The sequence below is a fragment of the Symphalangus syndactylus genome, chromosome X, assembly GCF_028878055.3.
Source record: "Symphalangus syndactylus isolate Jambi chromosome X, NHGRI_mSymSyn1-v2.1_pri, whole genome shotgun sequence".
Lineage (NCBI taxonomy): Eukaryota > Metazoa > Chordata > Mammalia > Primates > Hylobatidae > Symphalangus > Symphalangus syndactylus.
In genome coordinates this window covers 127,021,209-127,045,748 of record NC_072447.2, presented here as the reverse complement: position 1 = coordinate 127,045,748, position 24,540 = coordinate 127,021,209, and the positions used below count along the sequence as shown (strand labels likewise).

The 24,540-nt window shown below is 42.4% G+C and overlaps 1 protein-coding gene across 20 annotated transcripts in view; it reads left to right on the top strand.

Annotated features, from left to right (window-relative positions):
* Nucleotides 1-7,119: 7,119 nt before the first annotated feature.
* Nucleotides 7,120-24,540, top strand: part of THOC2 (THO complex subunit 2) — a 133,898-nt gene continuing 116,477 nt past the window's right edge. For 18 of the 20 annotated variants that reach the window (XR_010119676.1, XR_010119677.1, XM_055268161.2 and 15 more), the window contains exon 1: nucleotides 7,127-7,260. Coding sequence is in view for 18 of the 20 variants with exons in the window: in XM_055268161.2 (XP_055124136.1) it covers nucleotides 7,190-7,260 (71 nt within the window). In the remaining 2 variants the exon portion in view is untranslated. Of the gene's footprint in view, nucleotides 7,261-24,540 lie in introns of all 20 variants that reach the window. The other 2 variants (XM_063634890.1, XM_055268156.2) reach the window with 1 other exon arrangement.

Genomic DNA, 24,540 nt, shown 5'->3' with positions numbered 1-24,540 from the left:
GCTTATTCTTTTTTTTTTTCTTTTCTTCACTTCCTCCCTCTACTTCTGTTCATGTGTTCTTGTAAAGGATGTTTATTTTCCAGTTGCTAGGTACAGTGTTCTATGTATAGCTACCAGATCAAGCATATTCATTTGTTCAAATTTTCTACATCATCACTGATTATTTTGTCTGCTTCATCTGTCAATTTCTGAGAGACATGAACTAATGACCCTGTCTGTGGTGGTGAATTTGTCAATTCTTCTCATAATTCTGTTAATTTTTGCTTCACATGTTTCAAAACTGTAATTGAGTACATTCAAGACTAGGATTGTTATATTTTCCCAGTCAATTGAAACTTTTATGAATACACAGTAACCCTCCTTAAACATAGTAATTACGTTTCTTTATTTTTGAGACAGAGTCTCACTCTTGTTTCCCAGGCTGGAGAACAATGTTGCCATCTCTGCTCACTGCAACCTCTGCCTCCCCAGTTCAAGCGATTCTCCTGCCTCAGCCTTTCAAGTAGCTGGGATTACAGAGATGCACCACCATGCACGGCTAATTTTGTGTTTTTAGTAGAGATGGAGTTTCACCATGTTGGTCAGGCTTGTCTCAAACTCCTGACCTCATGTGATCCACCCTCCTTGGCCTCCCAAAATGCTGGGATTACAGGCGGAAGCCACAGTGCCTGGCCTTATTTGTCTTTTTTTTCTTTTGAGACGGAGTCTCGCTCGGTTGCCCAGGCTGGATTGCAGTGGCGCGATCTTGGCTCACTGCAAGCTCCGCCTCCCGGGTTCACGCCATTCTCCTGCCTCAGCCTCCCGAGTAGCTGGGACTACAGGCACCCACCACCACGCCCGGCTAACTTTTTGTATTTTTAGTAGAGACGGGGTTTCACCGAGTTAGCCAGGATGGTCTGGATCTCCTGACCTCGTGATCTGCCCTCCTCGGCCTCCCAAAGTGCTGGGATTACAGGCGTGAGCCACTGTGCCTGGCCTTATTTTTCTTTTAAAGTCTATTTTGGCCAGGAGCGGTGGCTCACGCCTGTAATCCCAGCACTTTGGGAGGCCGAGGCGGGCAGATCACAAGGTCAGGAGATTGAGACCATCCTGGCTAACACAGTGAAACCCAGTCTCTACTAAAACATACAAAAAATTAGCCGGGCGAGGTGGCGGGCGCCTGTAGTCCCAGCTACTCAGGAGGCTGAGGCGGGAGAGTGGCATGAACCCGGGAGGCAGAGCTTGCAGTGAGCGGAGATCACGCCACTGCACTCCAGCCTGGGCGACAGAGCGAGACTCCGTCTCAAAAAAAAAAAAAAAAAAAAAAGTATATTTTATCTGACGTTTACCTTAATATCAAGAAGAAATTAAAAGACAAAAGAAATTAAGTTACAACAGCTTAATTTTTGTTGACATTAGTATTTGGCTGGTGTATTTGCCCCATCATTTCACTTTCAAACTTCTTGTGTCCCTGTGCTTTAGGGATGTTCCTTAAAAATAGCTAGATTTCGGTGGGGCACAGTGACTCACGCCTGTAATCCCAGCACTTTGGGAGCCCGAGGTGGGCGGATAGTTTTAGCTCAGGAGTTTGAGACCACTCTGGGCTGCCTCTACAAAAAATACAAAAATTAGCTGGGCATGGTGGTGAGTGCCTTTAGTCCCAGCTGTTCGGGAGGCTGAAGTGGGAGGAAAAAGAAAAAGAAAAAGAAAAGATCTTGTTTTCACCAAAGGAGCACTGTAGACAGGAAGGAGACAAGTAGATTGGTTTGGCATAAACAACCTTAGCATAAAATGCAGAAGTTATCAGGTAGCTTATTCTAAAGAACTTTTTTTCATTTTAAATCTCGAAAAACCCTTTGCATTCATTCCTTAGTTATTTTGTTATTTTGTCTTGTTTTGCTTTTATGTGCTTCCTTTTTGGTCCCATTATTTGTCTTCACTGAGATGGTAAGTTATAAGATTGCTTGACCTTACAGTAACCTTAAAATCAACCTATCATTCCATGCATCAGACTGCCAACATTGAAACTACCCAATCCCTGGCCTCTACCACAGACCTCAGTCCCTGAATAGCACATTGGTATCCATGAGCTTGTGAGATCACCAGGGAAAAATCCCCCCAGCTGCTGAGATAATACCAGATGCTGATAGCAAAGAGCAGGCAAGCCAACAACAAGGATGCAGAAGATTTAATAGCTTTGCAATCTTATAGATCAAAAAGCCAATTAGCTCTGAGTAATTCCTAAAGGAGTCATCATACCATGTAAAAATAGTTCTGCAGTTTCTGGAAGAAGGGAAAACCAGGCCTCAAAGGGCATCATTGCACTAAGGTCATACCACAAGTGTGACATACTGATTACTATGCATACTGCACAGTTCAGTGTTTGGAAGAAGAAATCACTGTGATACGTGGCAAGGTAAGCCACAGTACAGGAGAATACTGTAGCTCAGTGGTTCTCAAAAGGGGACTATTTTGCCCTCCAGGAGACATTTAGCAATGTCTGGAAATGGTTGTAATAACTGGTGTGTGTGTGTGTGTGTGGGGGGGGAGGGCACTGCTACTGACATCTAGTGAGTCAAGGCCAGAGATGTTGCTAAACATTCTACAATGCAGAGGACCCCTGCCCCCTGGCCCCCATCCCCCTATCCCTACAAAAAATTATCTGACCCAGGTTGAAAGTCCTTGCTGTAGATTACACAGAGAAGTATACATAAGTAGCAAGATAGTGCTTCTTGTATCACAGAAACCACCTTGTAATAATGGCTTCAAAGTTTTCCAGGAAGGATGATGGTACATGAAGATTCACTGTATCATTCTGTTTGCTTTGTATACATTTTAAATTGTCCATAATAAGGAAACATGAAAAGATCAGAGGGCACTTCTATATTTGACCCTCCTCGAAATGGCAGAAGGTTTTTACAAGCAGAAATCACTGAAATTAATAGGTGGATATTTTCTAGTGGGTGGCTTTAGAATTTCAAAGTCAGACAGGACACTAGAAGACTAGATACAGCTGGTGAGAAACAATCATAAACAATAGAGCATTTTCCCAGAACCAGTTCTGAATACAGCACATAAATAGTTTTTCAATGCAAATGAACCTGGTTCATCTGACAAAACTTGCCATATTTAGAAGATACTAGCTCTAAAGTTCATATGTGGGGTAGGATTTCTTCATTTGGATTGTCTGTATTTTCTGCCAAACGTGTGTTTTTTTAAAAACACCTTTTATTTTGAAAAGTTGCTGTAGGGGTCAACGGAAAACTTCCCCTTCATGCTCTGAAAGTTCACTGAAAAAACAACTACCAAAAGGCAGATTAATTGGAGAAAAGGTATACAAATTAATTTAACATGTATACATGGGAAGAACCGCAGAGTGATTATTCACCCTGCAATGTGGTTCAGATCTTGGTCAACCAGATTCTGGGAGAGTGGAGACGAGGAATTCTGTTGAGTGGATTACTGGGACGAATGAGTGGATCAGGAAACAGAGATTAATTGTACATTATCTTGTGAAAGGGTCTTTACAGGTATGGTTACATTCTTGGTCCTACAGGGAAAGGAAAAATAGACAATTATTCTTTTTGGTGGGTCTGAATCTTAGCCAGATAAAGGTTTGGGGTGAGGCGCTGGGGAGTGGAAAAGGTCAGCGAAGCCTTGAGGCTTCTTCAGTTCAGCATGTCAAAGTGCTGTATTTTGGGGTATCAGCTTCTGAGCCCCAACATTAAACAAGTGGGACAGAGAATCGCTGTATGTCCTTCATCCTGTAGGGGAGGGAAAACTTTTCCTTTACCCTCTGAGGGTTCAATAATTGAGTCTATGAAATAAACTGATGGTAGACAGATTAACAGGAGAAAAGGTATAACAATTCATTACATGCATGGGGATATGTCATGAAAGAAAAGTGAATAGCCCCAAACCTAGTGAGACTTAGAAGTTTATATACCCTTTTCATAGGGGTGGGAGGAGGGAGGATATAGGGAACTTAGGATAGAATAAATGATTTTGGGGAAAGATGAGTGGGCCCTCAGAATAGGTGAAAGACTGTGACAAAGTCTGTCTGGGCATGGCTTTGACTTCCAGTCTCCTCTCCTGTTTAATTTTCTCTGGTTGATGAGATTCCTGGGGAGGAGATTCATGATAACTGAGTTAGTTTTGGAGGATGTTGTCTTTAGGCAGATGCAGGAAGTTTGGAGAAAGCCTCTCCCTGCATTTGCTCTTCCCCAAGAGCCCTAAGTTTAAAGTAATCAGCATACTAAAACAGCATATTTTGGGATGGTATTTACAGAACTCCTTCAATCCAGATTCCTAAAGTTAATAGTTTACATTTGCTTTATCATCCTATTACTTTTTTTCTTTTTTTGAGACTGAGTCTCACTCTGTCGCCTAGGCTGGAGTGCAGTGGTGCGATCTCAGCTCATTGCAGCCTTCACCTCTTGAGTTCAAGCAATTCTGGTGCCTCAGCCTCCCGAGTAGCTGGGATTACAGGCATGCGTCACCACACCCAGCTAATTTTTGTATTTTTAGTAGAGACGGGGTTTCACCATGTTGGCCAGGCTGGTTCGAACTCCTGACCTCAAGTGATCTACCCGCCTTGGCCTCCTAAAGTGATAGGATTACAGGTGCGAGCCACCATGCCCGGCCCTATTACTTTTTTTCTAAAATATTTTACAGTAAGTTGTAAAATAATGCCCCATTAACTCCAAATACTTCTGTGGTTGTTCTTTATTTTTAAAATTTTATATTTTTAATTGATTTTTAAAAGAGACAGGGTTTTGCTCTGTTGCCCAGGCTGGAGTGCAGTGGCCAGATCAGAGCTCACTGCAGCCTCTAACTCTCGGGCTCGTGGGATCCTCCCACCTAAGCCTCCTGAGTAGCTGGGGCCACAGGTGTGCACCACCACTTATGGCTAATTAAAATTTTTTTTTTTTAGAGATAGGGTCCGGTGATGTTGCTATGATGTGGCCTCAAGAGATTCTCTTGCCTCAGGCTCCCGAAGTGCTGGGATTACAGGCATTAGCCAGCATGCTCAGAGGTATTTTCTTTTTTCTTTTTCTTTTTTCTCTTTTGAGACAGGGTCTTGCTCTGTCACCCAGGCTGGAGTGGAGTGGCATGCTCAGAGCTCACTGCAGCCTTGACTTCCCCAGCTCAAGCAATACTTTTACCTCAGCTTCCTCAGTTGTTGGGACAGGCGTGCACCACCAAGCTGGAATAATTTTTGTATTTTTTGTAGAAATGGGGTCTCACTCTGTTGCCCAGACTGGTCTTCAACTCTTGAGCTCAAGCAATCCACCTGGCTCAGCCTCCCAAAGTGGTAGGATTACAGGGGTGAGCCACCACAGCCGGCTCCAGAGGTGTTAACTCTAAATACTTCAGTGGGTGTTTTCCCATCACCATGGCACACGTTTACCTATGTAACGAACCTGCATGTCCTGCACAGGCAGCACATGTAACCCAGAACTTTAAATGAAATTAAATTTAAAACAATAAATAAAAAAGAAATTGCCACAGCCACGCCAACCTTCAGCAGCCATCCACATGACAAGACCCTTGACCAGCAAAAAGGTTATAACTCTCTGAGGGCTAAGACGACTGTTAGCATTTATTAACAATAAAGTATTTTAAAATTACAAAAAAAAAGAAAAACACGATTTTGTAGTATGTCAAAAAATTGCATAAACTTAATTGTGAAGGAACATCAGGCAAACCCTTACTGAGGTACAATCTACAAAATTACTGGCTTGCACTCTTAGAAAATGTCAAGGTCATGGAAGACAGACTGAGGAATTCTTCCAGATTAATGGAGACGTGATAACTGATCCCCAGTCAGAAAAAAATATTTTTTTTTGTTGCTATAACAAGCATTATTGGGGTGGGGTGGGAGCACATGTCCTCAGGACTTCCTGAGACTGTGTCATGGAAAAAAAAAGCATTATTGGGGTGGGCACGGTGGCTCACGCCTGTAATCCTAGCATTTTGGGAGGCTGAGGTGGGCAGATCACTTGAGGCCAGGAGTTCCAGACCAGCCTGGACAATGTGGTGAAAAACTGTCCCTAGAAAAATACAAAAAACTTAGCAAAGCATGGAGGTGCGCATCTGTAGTCCCAGCAACTCAAGAGGCTAAGGTGGGAGGGTAGCTTGACCCCAGGGAGGTAGAGGCTGCAGTGAGCCATGATCGTGCCATTGCACTCCAGCCTGGGCAATAGAGTGAGACCCTGTCTCAAAAGAGAAAAGAAAAGAAAAAAAGACCAAATTTGAAATATCTGTAGATTAAGGAATAATACTGTTAGTCTTTTTTTTTTTTTTTTTTTAGATTGAGTCTCACTCTATTGCCCAGGCTGGAGTGCAGTGGCTCCATCATGGCTCACTGCAGCCTCCACCTCCCGAATTCAAGTGATTTTCCTGCCTCAGCCTCCTGAGTAGCTGGGATTACAGGAACGTGCCACCACACCTGGCTAATTTTTGTATTTTTAGTAGAGGCAGGGTTTCACCATGTTGGCCAGGCTGGTCTCAAATTCCTGACCTCAGGTGATCCACCCGCCTCGGCCTCCCAAAGTGTTGGGATTACAGGCGTGAGCCACCGTGCCCGGCCCATTTTGTTTTTCATGGTACTTGCAGTCCCTAGTTTAGCCTAAGGTAACAATGATAGCAGGCCAACGCAGAGCGTGTCAGAACTCGTGCATCCACGTTTCCCACGGTTAGGTCGTATCCCTCGTATTAGCGTAATGCTTGGCACACAGTCAATGGCTGCCCCCTTCCCGATTATTTTATCTCAGCAGTCAGCAGGGGGTAATGTAATTTATTTGCTTATATTTATGTCTTTCCCAAAGACTGTATTATTTCTCTATTCCCAGTGTCTAGCACATATTAGGTGCTTGAAAAATGCGTGTTTGTATTAGTGGTTAGGGGTAGATATTACGGAAGAAGATAAGGTCCACTTGTTGGCCTGTGGATGGCATTTCTCTGCTCTAATGGGAAGTAAGGCCGAAGACTTCGGAGGGCGCAACCCGCGTAGTAACTTCGCAATGGGGCCCGCGAGTCTCCACGTCGTTGGCTGCCGGGCCTCGGGTTTCCGCTGGCTGGAGAGGAAAGTGGGGCGGGAAATCGAAAAACGAACTCTCAGCTCCCGGCATTCCTCGTGGGCGGTGCTCCCCTTTGACCCTTCGCTCGCGTGCTACACATCCGGGCCTCTGGTACTAGTGAGAGGAAGATGGCGACCGCGGCTGTGGTGGTTCCCGCAGAGTGGATAAAGAACTGGGAGAAATCAGGGAGAGGCGAATTGTGAGTGTTCGGGCCGGAGGCAGGCGCACTGCCGGGCCGGGCCAGGGCGTCAGCTGCACTCTCACCTGTGGTGGGAGGTTGGGGGGGAAAGATGTACCCCCTCCCCCACCCGGGCGGCGGGCGTGGATGGTCGGCTAGGAGTTTCGAACTCGGGGAGAGGTGCTGTTAACCGCCGCGGACCTCCTTCCTTCCCTGGCCTCACAGAAATCGCTACTGCCTGCGGTAGCTCGGCTTCCTTTAGCCTCTTAGTAGAACTCCTATTCCGCCCCTGCAGGTCTCCGCGCTCCCTCTTGGTCTCTTTTTGTGTCCCCCTCTTCGCTTGATCTCACTTGGCTCCTTTATCTTTATGGGGCTGCGCCGGGGCAATTCGGACTTTCCATCTCTCTCTGTCCCATTTCTTCACTCTGCACCCGTTGGACTCCGCAGTTTGGAGCTTGGCGCCTCCTCTGCCTGAAGTCCGAGGAGGGCGAACCGTCCCGGATTCCCCTCCCCTCCTCTTCGCCCGCTGCCGCGAAGCCCGGGGCGCCGCGAAGAACCCGGTTTGGCACCTCTCGTCCTCCCGGGGAGCGGTCTCTCGACTGTCCCGGCCTCGCGTAGCGCCGTGGGGAAGTGTGGCAGGGATTGCCGCTTTCCCTGAAGAACTACCGACATTTCTTTGCTCCGTCTTTTCACCTTAGAGCTATTTCGGGTTGGATTCAACTGTCGTCATTAAATGTTCCCTAAACCCCATTTTATCCTGGGACTGCAACTAATTTTGGCAACTCTCCAAGCTTCTCCAGTACCTAGGATAACGCGTTTCCTTTAGTCGTGAAACTTTCCCCCGTAACACCGAAAACAGTAATTTGCCATACCCCTAGTCTTGTCGCCCCCACATTAGAGCTCTCCCTCCTCCCCTCCCCCTGGAAGGAGTCGTTTAAACAGCAAAGCAAACTTCAGATTTAAGAACAAATATTAATAACATCTCATTTCCTTCTCTGGATCGCTTTTAGATGCTAAAGCTCAACCCTGGATGAAATTAACTCTTGTTAGCCATTTTTGTCGTCCTTGCCCACCCCTCTCCATTTCTAGTAGCCAGTTTACCGTGGCTCATGCTAAAGATTCAAATCTTTGTAACTTCATTACTTGGAACGAAACACGAGGAACGCGTTGCCGGATCCCGCGCTTGTAATAGTGCCAGCCTATGTGGCTTCCTCCCTCGCACCCCCCGCACTGCTGTATGAAGTCTTAACAGTGTGAGCTCTAGAATTCCCTAAATAAGCGGCTGTCTTAGCCACTTAACTAGCTGAGTGACCTTGGGTAAGTTCCTTAACCACTTGGACTGTTTCCCCTTGAGTAAATTGGGAATAATAAGTACTCTACTCAAAGGATTGTTGTGAAGACTAAATAATGCCTGTAAAGCACTTGGCTTATAGTAAGTGCTCAAGTGATAGCTATTAAAAGTAATATTATTCCAACCTTTAGATATTTAAACTTCTCAGGACAGCTCATGCATTTAAAGTCTGTACCACTCAGGTTAGCAATTAATTGGTCTCTGACTTACTCGTGTGTTTATTCTTGCACTGTAATGAATTGGGAGGCCCTTGAAAGATAGGGACTATGTCTCATATTTCTTTTGGTTCAACACATGCCCTGCCCCGCCAGCATATGCTTAGAGTGCTTATTGGTTTATTAATTGTCAGAGAAGGCTATTTGATAAATCTTCGTTTTTAACTATAATGAACATTTTACAAATCCTCGTATGTGCTAGTTAACAAATAGCCATCAAGTTTGATAGCTAGTTGACAAATAGCCATCAAGTTTGGGGAAGGCAAGATGGGAAGTTACCCAGCCAGACCATCATCTTCATCCATACTAGGGTAATGCCCCAAAACTGATAAAGCAGTTCATTGTTTACTTTTAAAGCCAGCTCATTTATTTAGGGGCTGTTATCTTTGTAGATTGCTCAGCTTCCTCCTTTCAGCTACTGTTTTTTGACAGTTTTACTTTTTTTTTTCCTCTTGAGACGGAGTCTCGCTCTGTCGCCCAGGCTGGAGTGCAGTGGCGCGATCTCAGCTCACAGTAACCTCCGCCTCCCGCGTTCAAGCGATTCTCCTGTCTCAGCCTCCCGAGTAGCTGGGACTACAGGCGCGTGCTACCACGCCCGGCTAATTTTTTGTATTTTTACTAGACACGGAGTTTCACCGTGTTAGCCAGGATGGTCTCCATTTCCTGACCTGGTGATCCGCCCACCTGGGCCTCCCAACAGTTTTACTATTATTGCTCCCACCTTAGCATGAGTGGTATTAGGGCTATAAGGTGAAATTCTGCTTAGCTTCTGACTGGTAATGGTTGGAGAAAAAGTGATGTAGGAGGTCGAAATACTTAGGTAAAATGGAATTTTAGGTTCACATTATGTATATTTACATAATACATGCTATCTGTCGTAGTTCTTATGTTAGAAGAGCTGCTTAAAAACTGTTATTAGAAGCCGAGTGTGGTGGCTCACGCCTGTAATCCCAGCAAATTGAGAGGCCGAGGCGGGTGGATCACCCGAGGTCAGGAGTTCCAGACCAGCCTGACCAACATGGAGAAACCCCATCTCTGCTAAAAGTACAAAGTTTGCCGAGCGTGGTGGCACATGCCTGTAATCCCAGCTACTCGGGAGGCTGAGGCGGGAGAATCGCTTGAACCGGGGAGGCAGAAGTTGCGGTGAGCGGAGATCGCGCTGTTGCACTCCAGCATGGGTAACAAGAGCGAAACTCTTTCAAAAAAAAAAAATAAACCCAAACAAACAAAAACAAACCAGAAACAACAGCAAAAAAAAAAAAAAAAAATTATTAGAACTTAGGTGTATGTAGTTATTGCATGACTTGTAGAATGTGGATTGAATTATAGTAGATCCAAATCAGTGTAGTCAGTTTTATGATTGCATTCTGTTACAGGAAGAGAATTTAAAATTGTGTAACATAATAAGCTATTTTAAATAGTTAAACACATCACCATCCAGTACTTAGTTTCAGTTTATTTGACCTGTTTTCCCTCTATGAAACTTTGTTGCATATAGCATGTCTTTGGAGTTTTTGTATCTTCCTAAAGATAGGTGTTAGCATTTTCATATTACTAGGCAGAATACGTGGTGGTGCAAATGTATTACAAAAAAACTTTTTCCTTTGTCTGAAAACAGCCTCTGAAATATAAAACAGCAACTGGAAATGTTAAAAATGAAGGTAGTGTGCCACCACATTATTAGTGAATCTGTAAATTTGGCGTTTAGAATATGACCAATATTTAAAATTTTATACCTTGGGTGAATTTTTCCTTTTTAACAAGATAAATTAGCAGATAAGCTTTAACTTGACTGAAAATTGTCTTTTTAAAAATAATGTGATATATTTCATGAGGTTGTTAATTCATTTCTTGTCTGTCACTTCTTACCAGCATAAATCTTTTCTGGGAGTGGTAGTCAGCTAGTGTTGAAAGCAACATATGAGATGTATGGGGCATTTTATAACTTTCAGATAGGGCAAATTCTTAATTATACACCGTGAAAAACAACTGTCTATTAAATGGAAGGTCTTGGCTTTGAAGAATGTTTTATTAGGTAATTAGAGAGAAAAGTAAAACTGTATTTTGCCTATCTGAATGGTCCATCCATCACATACCTAGATATCCCATTATGTTTCCAGAGATACCAATTATGTTTTTAATGCTAAATTATAGAACTCTTAAAGAGTGACCTTTTCCAAGAGGGATCAGAAGGGCAAAGGAGGACTACCAAAATGTAATTGTAATTTCCAATAATACTTATATCTAAATGCAAACTCTTCCAAATTCTGAAAGATATGTATTTAATCACTTAATTTTGGAATTAGTTTTAGTTTCTTGATTATTTTATATTGACGTAGAACTTGCCATGATTAAGCTAATAAACTTGCATGTACTGGTAGATCCAGTGGAGAATTCTGTTTTTGGTAGAAATCATTAACACAGTGAACTCAGCACTTCTTTGTTACAGGCAACCTTAATGGAGAATTGATATTCGAAGCTCTTAATCTGAAGATGCTAGCCTCATGTTAATACTTAGTGTAATTTTGAAGTACTTACGTTTGTTGAATATCATCTATTTGTTTGAATAGCTTATTTAGGTATCAATTAGAAAGTTTTGTTAGGTCTTACCTTATTAATAGTAGTTAAAATAAAGTTTTAAAATTTAATTGCCAAATGCTTTGATTGCTGTTCTTTTTCTTCTGCTGCTACTACATGATTTTAGACATTCTAGAACTTATTTAAGTACATTTGGTTGTTCAAAACATGCCATCTGATCTGAATTTCTTGGAGGATTCTAGGTAAAGGGATATAATCATTCTAAGAAATTTTAGTCTTGGTGATTGAGCCTTTTTTTCCTCGCAAAGTTGCTCCAAATTCAGCCAAAGCTTTATCTGAAACCTTTTCTTGATGTCTCAGTTTTCATTTAGTATTTAATTTCCCATTTCGACCTGTATTCATAAGCTAAGTATAAGTCTTAGTCTGTTTTCCTGGGAAGAGAAACATTCTTCACAAAATGTTGAAGCAATGTCGGGAGGTTGTATAGGCTACTGCTTTGTTTGTTAAAAAAAAAAATTATTCTGTAACGCTTTAATGTTTAGGTAGGGTGAGTGCTGTCAGTATACTTGTGCTTTTTTCCTACTGTAAGTGCGGCAACTCCTGTTGTCCTTTTTTTTTTTTTTTTTTTTTTTTAAACATTTCCTGTTTCCTTTTCTTTTAAATGCATGTTTCTACAAGATAAAACTATATTGTCCCAGTATTCATTTTTGTGGGTTATGTTTCTGTTCTACAAATGATAATAGAGGTAGCACTTTGTTTAACTACATTTAACCTTTTTGTTGTCTTGTTTTAAATAATTAAGTGAAGCGTAAATGAACATCAGCCTTCTATATATGAAAGCCACATTTGAGATGTGAGCGTAATCAAGTAGTTTAAGCTTGTGACTCTGTTTCCTTTTTACTGGAAAATGGGAACAAGTAAGATGAAAAGCTGTATACTCATGTTAAGAAATATTCACAAAATATCTTTTACGTCCTTGAAGGAACTTCACACATTTTATTCAGTTTTCAATACATCTTTTGACAGAAAGTAGATTCTGTCCTCGTTCTCAGGGACCTGAGACAGCATCTCCATAATAGCACTAAACTATTTTAAAAGTGGAAAAAATGAATGCCTGGTGTGGTGGCATGTGAGGTGGTGTGCACTGTGGCACACACCCGTAATCCCAGCTACTTAGGCAACTGAGGCAGGAGGAAGGATTGCCTGAGCCCAGGAGAGCTCTGGGTGACATAGTGAGAACCTGTCTCTATTTTTATTTTTAAAAAATTAAATTAAAAAGTGGAAAAATGGTAAACTGAAGTATTTGAAAGTTATTAAGGGATTAAAATAATTTCAGTTTGGACTGAGACAGAAAATTTGATTATTTTTAAGCCATATTAAAGTGGGCAACTATTAGAGGTAGTTTTGTTTGTTCCTCTCCCTATAATTTAGGTTAGTGACCTAAAACCATTAGGCAGGTGTATAGTAAGACAAATGTAATGTTCAGAAACAGTTTCTTTAGGAATCCTTGGTGGACTTCTATTAGTGAATTACCTAGGGAGAAGAGCACAGATACATCTACTTATCGGGGGAAAATTCTTAGTGTTTGTTTTTAGTTTCTTGTTACAACTAGGAATACCTGTTTCATCTTTTTATTAAAAAAGTTATTTTTAACTAATTTTTTTTTGAGACAGGGTCTTGCTTTGTCACTTAGGCTGGAGTGCAGGCGATCACGGCTAACTGCAGGCTTGACCCCCCCCAGGCTCAAGGGATTTTCCTGCCTCAGCCTCCTGAATAGCTGGGGCTACAGGTGCATGCCACCATGCCTGGCTAATTAAAAACATTTTTTTATGCGGGTGTATGTGTAGGGATGGGGTTTTGCTATATTGCCCAGGCTGGTCATAAACTCCTGGCTTCAAGTGATCCTCCCCCTTCAGCCTCCCAAAGTGCTGGGATTACAGGCATGAGCCGCTATGCCCAGCCAAAGGAATACCTTTTTTATACTAAGGAAATATAAGTATCTATTATGCAAACAAATTGCCTTATTGTAATAACCTTTCAATGGTTCCATACGCAACTTGAGCAAATCTTTGAGATTCTAACTAATAGTTCATGATGACATTGTCATCTGTGTCCTAATGAACATGTTTGTAGCCTGGTGACTGACAATATAGAATTATATTTCAGTTATTTCTTAAAGTTATGTAATGATGACTGTACGATTAGTCTAGGTAGGAGTTTGCAACACTGACGCAACCTCTTCCCCGCAACCATTGGAAGGCTTTTTGCAAAAGACATGCATTAAGATTGTTAAATAGAAATGAAACTATTGAAAATGTGAGGAAGCAAGTTCATTGTTATAAGGAGAAGTTTTTTTTTTTTTTTTTTTTTGAGACAGGGTCTCACTCTGTTGCCCAGGCTGGAGTGCAGTGGCACGATCTTGGCTCACTGCAGCCTTGACCTCCTGGGCTCAAGTGAATAAGGAGGAATTTTAAACAATTATTTTATTTCTCTTTCTTTCTCATCCTTTCCTTTTCCTTTCCTCTTTTTCTTTTTTCTCTTTTTCTATATGAAGGAATATTTGAAATTGCATTTTAGTAGCCTGAGTACAAAGGGAAAGATGAGTTACTTTATTCTGTTAAATTCTTCTTTCAAAGACATGGTGCTTCCTGCTATTATTATTTTTTTGAGACAGAGTCTCACTCTGTCACCCAGGCTGGAGTGCAGTGGTGCGATCTCGACCCATTACAACCTCCGCTTCCTGGGTTCAGGTGATTCTCCTGCCTCAGCCTCCTGAGTAGCTGGGATTACAGGCATGTGCCACCAAGCCCGGCTAATTTTTGTAGTTTTAGTAGAGATGGGGTTTCACCATATTGGCTAGGCTAGTCTCGAACTCTTGGCCTCAAGTAATCTGCCCTCCTTGGCCTCTTAAAAGTGCTGGGATTATAGGTGTGAGCCACGGTGCCTGGCCCCTGCTGTTATATTCTAAAGGGAATTGACCCTATAAGGGAAATGAGAACCCAAAGAGGGAATTGTTTTAATACTTCATAGTAAATATTGAAGCAACCTTGATATACTTATATATTTCCTCTCCACAAAAGACCTAGATGGCATTTTTAGGTCATATCTTCTGATGCTAGTCTGAAGCAGATGTTATTTCTATGTTGCCTAGTGGAAGGAAGATTGATTTTGTTTTATATTCCAGATAAACTTATGTTAGGTGTAACGTATTTTGTGAAATTAGAAGCTTAATCAGTGTTTTTTTTTTTTTTTTTTTTTTTTTTTTTTTGAGATAGGGTCTCACTCTGTTCTCCAGGCTGCCCAGGCTGGAGTGCAGTGGTACTAAGATCACCACTTACTGCAGCCTCGACCTGCAGGCTCAAGTGATCCTCCCAGCTCAACCTCCCAAGTAGCTGGGACTATAGGCATGCGCCACCACACTCGGCTACTTTTTTTTTCTTTCTTTTTTTTTTTTTTTGTAGAGATGGGGTCTCACTTGTTGGCTAGGCTGGTCCTGTACTCCTGTGCTCAAGTGATCTTCCCACTTCGGCCTCCCAAAGTGTTGGGATTACAGGCATGAGCCAGCATACCCAACTTTAACCAGTGTTCTTAACCAACCACTGTTCTCTTCTCAACCCATTAGAAGGCCTGTCTAGTTCTCCAGGGAAGTAGTTGAAAGTACTTGGGATCAAACTTAAACCAGCTTACCATCTGTAAGGTACTCTCAGAATAATTTTTTTTAGTGAGAAATGTTTAATAGCTAAATGACATTTTCTTTCTTTGTTTTTGTTTTTGAGATGGGATCTTGCTCTGTCACTCTGGAGTGCAGGCTGGAGTGCAGTGGTGCGATCATGGCTCACTGGTGTGATCTTGGCTCACTGCAGTCTCAACTTCCTGGGCTCTGGCGATCCTCCCACCTCAGCATCCTGAGTAGCTGGGCCCACAGGCGTGTGCTACCATGCTCTGCTAGTTGTTTGTGTTTTTGGTAGAGACAGGGTTTCACCACGTTACTGAGGCTGGTCTTGGACTCCTGAGCTCAAGTGATATTACCAGGCTGGTCTCAAACTCCTGAGCTCAAGTGATTCACCCACCTTGGCCTCCCAAAGTGCTGGGATTACAGGCGTGAGCTACTATGCATGGCCTGACATTTTCAAACTAAGTATTTAATTTAGTAGATGCTCTCCACTGCCCTTATTTTTTATTTTTATTTTTTCTGAGACAGAGTCTCGCTCTGTTGCCCAGGTTGGAGTGCGGTGATGCAGTCTCGGCTCACTGCAACCTCTGCTTCCTGGGTTCATGCGATTCTCCTGCCTCAGCCTGTAGAGTAGCTGGGATTACAGGTGCGCACAACTGCGCCCAGCTAATTTTTGTATTTTTAGTGGAGATGAGGTTTCATCATGTTGGCCAGGCTGGCCTCAAACTCCTGACCTCAAGTGATCCACCCACCTTAGCCTCCCAGAGTTCCGGGACTACGGGTGTGAGCTACAGCGCTCGGCTTCCATTGCCTTTTTATTTTTTGGTTTTGAACATAATTTTGTGAAACCTAGAAGTGAATTGTTGACCAGCAAAAGTTTACTCTGTTGACTTTTAATAACCTTACCTTGCTCATCCTGATGATAGAGTATTGACATAATCGGAAGGCACAGAGGTGAGCTGCAAGGTTATGTATAATCTGCAAAGTAGATAATCTCTTTGTGGATGATTGTAATCTGGCATCTTATTTAGCCTTAGATGTGATATATAAGCAGGTTCTGTAAGTCTTAAAATTTTTTGTTTCATTGACTGGAAAAAGGATTACTAGATATAAAAGAGTAAGAAACTCTTCTATATGAATTCATTGGCTCTCTTTAAAGCCTTGAGCAACATGGAAGAATTTTTTTCTAAATTGTGAAATGTAACGAAAATACAGAGAAGTCATGAAACCTCAATATAGAGCTTAAAGAATCACTGTAAGATGCACCCCCATGTAACTTACACCCAGGTCAAGGCAACATACCATTTGTTCCCGATCAAACCTTTCCCACATCCCATGTAGTAACCATTATCCTGACATTTATGGTTTTCCTCTTTCTTGATTTTTCTCTTTTTTTAACCTTGCATCTTCAACTAAAAGGAACTTTCTTGCTTTTCTTTGCAGTGTCATTACCCAATATGTTTAATTTTTTTCTTGAACTTCATATAAATGAAATCATTGAATAGTTATCCTACTGTTTCTGGCTGCTTTTGTTCAACAGTTATGACTTTTAAGATTCATCCATATTGTATGTTTGCAGTTCATTGATTTTCCTTTTTTTTTACTTCATTCATTTTCATAGTTGCAAGATACTCCATTGTATACCAGTATTTGTTTATTTTTATGCTGTCTTGTTGATAAACATTTTTATTGCTTCTAGTTTTTGGCTATTACTAACAGTGCCAATAGAAACATTATTATACAACAGTTTTGGTGTATACAAGCATGTGTTTTTGTGGAGTATATACCAGGTGTAGAATCTCTGGGTTATAGGTTACACTTTAGCTCTGTTAGATATTGCCAAGCTATTTCAGTGTACACTCCCACCAGCAGTGTGTGAGTTGACCTTGTTTCACATTGTCACTATATTTGATATTGTCAGACTTAAATTTTTTGTAAATATGTATGTAATTTTACTGTGGCTTATATTTTCATGAGCATCTTTTTATATGTTATTGGTCATTTGGAGTCTTATTTCTTTTTTTTTGTTTGTTTGAGACAGAGTCTTGCTCTGTTGCCCAGTTTGGACTGCGGTGGTGGCGCGATCTTGGCTCACTGCCACCTCTGCCTCCTGGGTTCAAGTGATTCTTGTGCCTCAGCCTCCCGAGTAGCTGGGATTACAGGTGTGTGCCACCACACCTGGCTAATTTTTGTATTTTTAGTAGAGATGGGGTTTCACCATGTTGGGCAGGCTGGTCTTGAACTCCGGACCTCCGGTGATCTGCCCACCTTGGCCTCCCGAAGTGCTGGGATTATAGACATGAGCCACCACGCCTGGCCTGAAGTTCTTATTTCTTTTTGTGAAAGGTCTCTGTCATATCTTTTGCCTTTTTTGTTATTGAGTTGCTTGAGTTTCTTTCACTGATTTGTAGGGGTTCTTTATATAGTCTGTATTTGAGCCCTTTTTGGGTTACACTGCATGTGTTACAACTGTCTTTTTTTAAATTTTAACTTCTGGGATACATGTGCAGAACGTGCAGGTTTGTTACATAGGTATACATTTGCCATGGTGGTTTGCTGCACCTATCAACCTGTCATCTAAGTTTTAAGCCCCACATGCATTAGGTATTTGTCCTAATGCTCTCCCTCCCCTTGGACCCCCACCCCCCGACAGGCCCCAGTGTGTGATATTCCTGTCCCTGTGTCCATGTGTTCTCATTGTTCAGCTCCCACTTGTGAGTGAGAACATGTAGTGTTTGATTTTTTGTTCCTGTGTTAGTTTGCTGAGAATGATGGTTTCCAGCTTCATCCATGTCCCTGCAAAGGACATGAACTCATCCTTTTTTATGGTTGCATAGTATTCCATGGCGTATATGTGCCACATTTTCTTTATCCAGTCTATCATTGATGGGCATTTGGGTTGGTTCCAAGTTTTTACTCTTGTAAATAGTGCTGCAGTGAACATACGTGTGCATGTGTCTTTATAGTAGAATGATTTATTTTTATTTATTTATTTATTTTTTTTTTTGAGACGGAGTCTCACTCTGTCGCCCAGGCTGGAGTGCAGTGGCGCAATCTCGGCTCACTGCAAGCTCTGCCTCCTGGGTTCCCGCCATTCTCCTGCCTCAGCCTCTCCAAGTAGCTGGGACTACAGGTGCCCGCCACCACGCCCGACTAATTTTTTGTATTTTTAGTAGAGACGGGGTTTCACTGTGGTCTCGATCTCCTGATCTCGTGATCCGCCCGCCTCGGCCTCCCAAAGTGCTGGGATTACAAGCATGAGCCACCGCGCCCGGCCAGTAGAATGATTTATAATCCTTTGGGTATATACCCAGTAATGGGATTGCTGAGTCAAATGGTATTTCTGGTTCTAGATCCTTGGGGAATCGCCACACTGTCTTCCACAATGGTTGAACTAATTTACTCCCCCACCAACAATGTAAAAGCGTATCATCGGCAGCAAATACTCTGTTGTTTTCCTTGAAGTGACAGGCTCACTTGGTTCAGTTTTGAGAAAATGCCTGTGAAAGACCCATGTCTTAAAAACCATAGTTTGCTTTTCTTTCAAGTAAAAAATGGTGTTTCATAAAAACAAGCTAGTTCAGCTTACAATTCAAACAATCGCACAAGTGCTTTACCTGTAGACAAATACTGTGGTTGTATTTGGGTGTGTGGCAGAAATTATTTATGCAACCTTTTAAATTTCATCATATAGGCTATTGAAAGGATGTGTTATTTTTTAATTTTTTTTTTTTTTTGGAGATAGAGTCTTGCTATGTTGCCTAGGCTGCAGTGTAGTGGCGTGATCTCGGCTCACTGCAACCTCTGCCTCCTGAGTCCAAGTGATTCTCCTGCCTCCTGAGTCCAAGCGATTCTCCTGCCTCAGGCTCCCGAGTAGCTGGGACTGCAGGCATGTACTACCACGCCCGGCTAATTTTTGTATTTTTTAGTAGAGATGGGGTTTCACCATATTGGTCAGGCTGGTCTTGAACTCCTGACCTCAAGTGATCCACCTTCCTTGGCCTCCCAAACTGCTGGGATTACGGGCGTGAGCCACCGCGCCCAGCCAAAAGGGTGTGTTCTTAAAAAAAGACGTGTTTGCCCAGGCACAGTGGCTCACTCCCGTAATTCCAGCACTTTAGGAGGCCGAGGTGGGCAGATCACTTGTGGTCAGGAGTTCGAGACTGGCCTGACCAACATGGTGAAACTCCATCTCTACTTAAAATACAAAAATTAGCCAGGCATGGTGGTGCACACCTGTAATCCCAGCTACTCAGGATGCTGAGGCGGGAGGATTGTTTGAGCCTGGGAGGTGGAGGCTGCAGTGAGCCAAGATTGTGCCACTGCACTCCAGCCTGGGCGACAGAGCAAGACTCTGTCTCAAAAAACAAAACAACACACAAAAAAACAAAAACCCAAAAACAACATGTTCTTAGGGTTCAGGATTTAACAAAATTAACAATTTTTTAAGTAACTTTTTTATTGTGGTTAAAAAAAAACTCCTAACATGAAATCTACCTTCTTAGCAAATTGTAAGTGAGCAGTACAATATTGTCAACTGTAAGGACAATGTTAGCAGATCTTCTCCTGATCTTTTTCGTCTTCTATGAGCTGAACTTTATATCCATTATACACCAACTCCTCATTTTCCCCTTCCTGCAGCCTCTGACAACCACCATTCTACTTTTTGCTTCTGAGTTTGACTGCGTTAGATAGTTTATATAAGTAGAATCATACAGTATTTGTCCTGTGACTGGCTTCTTACCTTAGCACACTGTCCTTAAGGTTCATCCACATTGTAGCACATGACAGGATTTCCTTCTTTTTTTTATGGCTGAATAATGTTTGCTTTCATAGATATACACGACATTTTCTTTATTTGCTCTTCTGTTGGTGGACATTTAGGTTGTTTCTACCTCTAGGCTATTGTAAATAATGCTGCAGTGAACATGGGAGTGCAGCTATCTGCGATCCTGACTTAAATTTTTTTGGATAAATACTCAGAAGTAGGAATGCTGGATCACATGGTAGTTCTACTTTTCATTTTTTGAGGAATCTCTATACTGTTTTTCATAACAATTGCATTATTTTATTTTATTTAATTTTTTTCGAGAGACAGGCTCTTGCTTTGTCACCCAGGCTGGAGTACAGTGGTGCAATCATAGCTCACCGTAACCTTGAACTCCTGGGCTCAAGTGATCCTCCTGCCTCAGCCTCCTAAGTGGCTGGGACTATAGGGATGTGCCACCATGACCCACTAATTTTTAAAATTTTTTTGTAGAGATGGAGTCTTGCTGGGTTGCCCAGGGTGGTCTCGAACTCCTAGCCTCAAGCAATTCTTATGCCTCGGCCTCCAAAAAGACTGGGATTACAGGTGTAAGCCACATGCCTGACCTATTTTTTTTCTTTTTTTGAGACAAGGTCTCACTCTGTTGCCTAGGCTGGAGTGCATGGCGTGATCTCAGCTCACTGCAGCCTTGACCTCCTGGGCTTAAGTGATCCTCCCACCTCAGCCTCCCAAGTAGCTGGGACTATAGGCCTGCACCACCATGCCTGGCTAGTTTTGTCTATTTTTTGGTGGAGATGAGGTCTCTTTGTTACCCAGGCTTATTATTTTTTATTTTTGTTTTTGAGGCAGCATTTTGCTTTGTTGCCCAGGCTGGAGTGCTGTAGTGAAATTATAGCTCATCATAACCTGGAACTCCCGGACTCAAGCAATCCTCCCACTTCAGCCTCCCGAGTAGCTAGGACTCACACCACGATGCCTATTTCTTTCTTTTTTTTTTTTTTTTTCTGTAGAGACAGGGTCTTGCTATGTTGTTCAGGCTGATCTCCAACTAACCTCAAGGAATCTTCCTTCCTCGGCCTTGCAAATTGCTGGAATTACAGGCATGGGCCACCGTGCCTGGCTGGCATCACCATTTTCTTTTATTTTGGAAATATATTTTATTTTTAAATTTTTTTTTTGAGACAGAGTCTCACTCTGTTGCCCAGGCTGGAGTGCAGTGGCGTGATGTCAGCATATGTTGATTGTAGAGATGGAGTCTTGCTAGGTTGCCCAGGCTGGTCTCAACTCCTTGCTTCAAGCAGTTCTTATCCTCGGCCTCCCAAAAGGCTAGGATTACAGACCTGAGCCACCACGCTTGGCAAGAGTTCCCTTTTATCCACGTCTTCAACACTTATTTTTTTGTCTTTTTGATAATAGCCATTCTGACAGGTGTGAGGTGGTATCTCATTGTAGTTTTAATTTGCATTTCCCTAGTTATTAATGATTTTGAGTTTTTTTTTTCTGTTGGTCATTTGTATGTCTTTTGAGAAATGTCTACTCAAGTCCTTTGCCCATTTTAAAATTGGGTTGTTTTCTTGAGTTCTTTTTTTTTTTTTGGAGACGGAGTCTCGCTCTGTCGCCCAGGCTGGAATGCAGTGGCGCCATCTCGGCTCACTGCAAGCTCCACCTCCCGGGTTGACGCCATTCTCCTGCCTCAGCCTCCTGAGTAGCTGGGACTACAGGCGCCCACCACCACACCTGGCTAATTTTTTTGTATTTTTTAGTAGAGACGGGGTTTCACCATATTAGCCAGGATAGTCTCGATCTCCTGACCTCATGATCCGCCCACCTCGGCCTCCCAAAGTGCTGAGATTACAGGCGTGAGCCACCGTGCCCGACCCCTTGACTTCTTTATATATTTTGGATATTAACCCCATATTTGATGTTTGGCTTGCAAATATTTTCTCTGAATCCATAGGTTGTCTCCATCACACTGTTAATTGTTTCCTTTCCTGTGTAGAAACTTGTTTTTTTTGAGACAGAGTCTCGCTCTGTTGCCCAGGCTGGAGTGCAGTGCCGCGATCTTGGCTTACTGCAATCTCTGCCTCCTGGATCCAAGTGATTCTCCTGCCTCAGCCTCCTGAGTAGCTGGGATTACAGGCATGCGCCACCATGCCCGGATAATTTTTGTATTTTTAGTAGAGAAGGGTTTCTCCATGTTGGTCAGGCTTGTCTTGAACTTCTGACCTCAGATTATCTGTCTGCCTTGGCCTCCCAGAGTGCTGGGATTATACGTATGAGCCACTGCACCCGGCCCCCTGTGTAGAAACTTTTTGTGTTTGATGTAATCCCATTTGTCTATTTTTGCTTTAATTACTTGAGCTTTTGGGGTCAAGTCTAAAAAATTATAGCCCAGACCAATGTTGTTTAGCTCTTCCCCTGTTTTTTCTTTTAGGATTTTTATAGTTTCAGGTCTTACATTTAAGTCTTTAGTTCATTTTGAGTTGATTTTTGTATATGGTGTGAAGTAAGTGTCCAGTTTCATTGTTCTGTATGTGGATATTAAGTTTTCCCAACATTATTGAAGAGACTGTCTTTTTCCCATTATGTGTTCTTGGTACCCTCTGTTGAAAATTAATTGGCTATAAATGCATGGATTAATATCTGTGCTTTCTATTCTGTTCCATTGGTTGATGTGTCTATTTTTATGCCAGTGCCATGCTGTTTTAATTACCCTAATTTTGTAATATACAGTTGGCTGGCCTTATATTTAGTGGGTTGGCTGCGTCCACAGATTCAACCAACTGCAGATCAAAAGCTGTGGATATGGAGGGCTGACTGTAAGTATTTTTCTTTTTTCTTTTTTTTTTTTTTTTGAGACGGAGCCTCGCTCTGTCGCCCAGGCTGGAGTGCAGTGGCGCAATCTCGGCTCACTGCAAGCTCCGCCTCCCGGGTTCACGCCATTCTCCTGCCTCAGCCTTTCCGAGTAGCTGGGACTACAGGCGCCCGCCACCACGCCCAGCTAATTTTTTGTATTTTTAGTAGAGACGGGGTTTCACCGTGGTCTCGATCTCCTGACCTCGTGATCCGCCCGCCTCGGCCTCCCAAAGTGCTGGGATTACAAGCGTGAGCCACCGCGCCCGGCCTGACTGTAAGTATTTTTCTATCTACAGTTGGTTGAATCTGCACATGCGGAACCTGCGGACACAGAAGGGTGACTGTATATATGCCATATATAAGGGACTTTTGAGCATCTGTGAATTTGGTGTGTGTGGGAGATGGTCCTGGAACCAATCCCCCGTGGATGCAGAGGGCCAACTGTAGCTTGAAGTCAAATAGTGTGATACTTTAGCTTTTTTCTTTTTGTTCAAGATTGCCTTGGCTATTGGTTTTTTTTTTTTTTTTTGGTTCCATATAAATTTTAGGATTTTTCTGTTTCTGTGAAAAATGGCATTGGTGTTTTGATAGAGATTGCATTGAGTCTTTATAGCTCTTCGGGTAGCATGGACATTTAAACAATCTTAATTATTCTAATCAATCAACATGGAATATCTTTTCATTTATTTGTCATCTTCAGTTTCTTTCATCAGCATTTGATAGCTTGTGGGGTATAGATCTTTCACCTCCTTGGTTAAATTTATTACTAAGTATTTTATTTTATTTTTTGTAGCTATTATATTTTTATTTTTATTTTTCTCTTTTTGCCATTCTTGCGATGCTACAATATAGCTATTTTAAATGGAATTAAAATTTTTTTTCAGGTAGTTCATTGTTAGTATATAGAAACACTACCTATTTTTGTGTGTTGATTTTTATATCCTGTGACTTTACCCTATTTATTATTTCCTTGTTTCTTTAAAAATTTTTTTTGCCTTGATGGATACAGTATTATTTCTAACTTTATGGTGTAGTCATTAGGATTTTCTAAATATAAGATCATTTTGTCAGCAGAGACAATTTCACTTCTTTTCTTGTTTGGATAACTTTCATTTCTTCTTTTTGCCCAGTTGCTCTGGCAAGGACTTTTAGTACTCTGTTGGATAGAAGTGGAGAGAGTGGGCAGGTACCTGATCTTAGAGGAAAAACTTTCAACTTTTCGCTATTGTATATAATGTTAGCTATGGGCTTGTTATTTATGGCCTTTTTTTGTGTGTGTTGAGGAACATTCATTCTATAGTTAGTATGTATATTTTTTTGATATGGAGTCTTGCTCTGTCGCCGAGGCTGGAATGCAGTGGTGAGATCTCGGCTCACTGCAACACTGCAGCCTCCACCTCCTGGGTTCAAGCGATTCTCCTGCCTCAGCTTTCCAAGTATCTTGGATTACAGACGCACGCCACCACACTCAGCTACTTTTTTTTTTTTGAGACGGAGTCTCTCTCTGTCGCCCAGGCTGGAGTGCAGTGGCGCCATCTCAGCTCACTGCAAGCTCCGCCTCCCAGGTTCACGCCATTCTCCTGCCTCTGTCTCCCAAGAAGCTGGGACTACACGCGCCTGCCACCACACCTGGCTAATTTTGTTTTTGTATTTTTAGTAGAGACGGAGTTTCACCGTGTTAGCCAGGATGATCTCGATCTCCTGACCTAGTGATCCGCCCGCCTCGGCCTCCCAAAATGCTGGGATTACAGGTGTGAGCCACTGTGCCTGGCCCACACTCGGCTGCTTTTTATATTTTTAGTAGAGATGGGGTTTCACCATGTTGGCCAGGCTGGTCTCCAATTCGTGACTTCAAGTGATCCACCTGCCTTAGCCTCCCAAAGTGCTGGGATTACAGGCG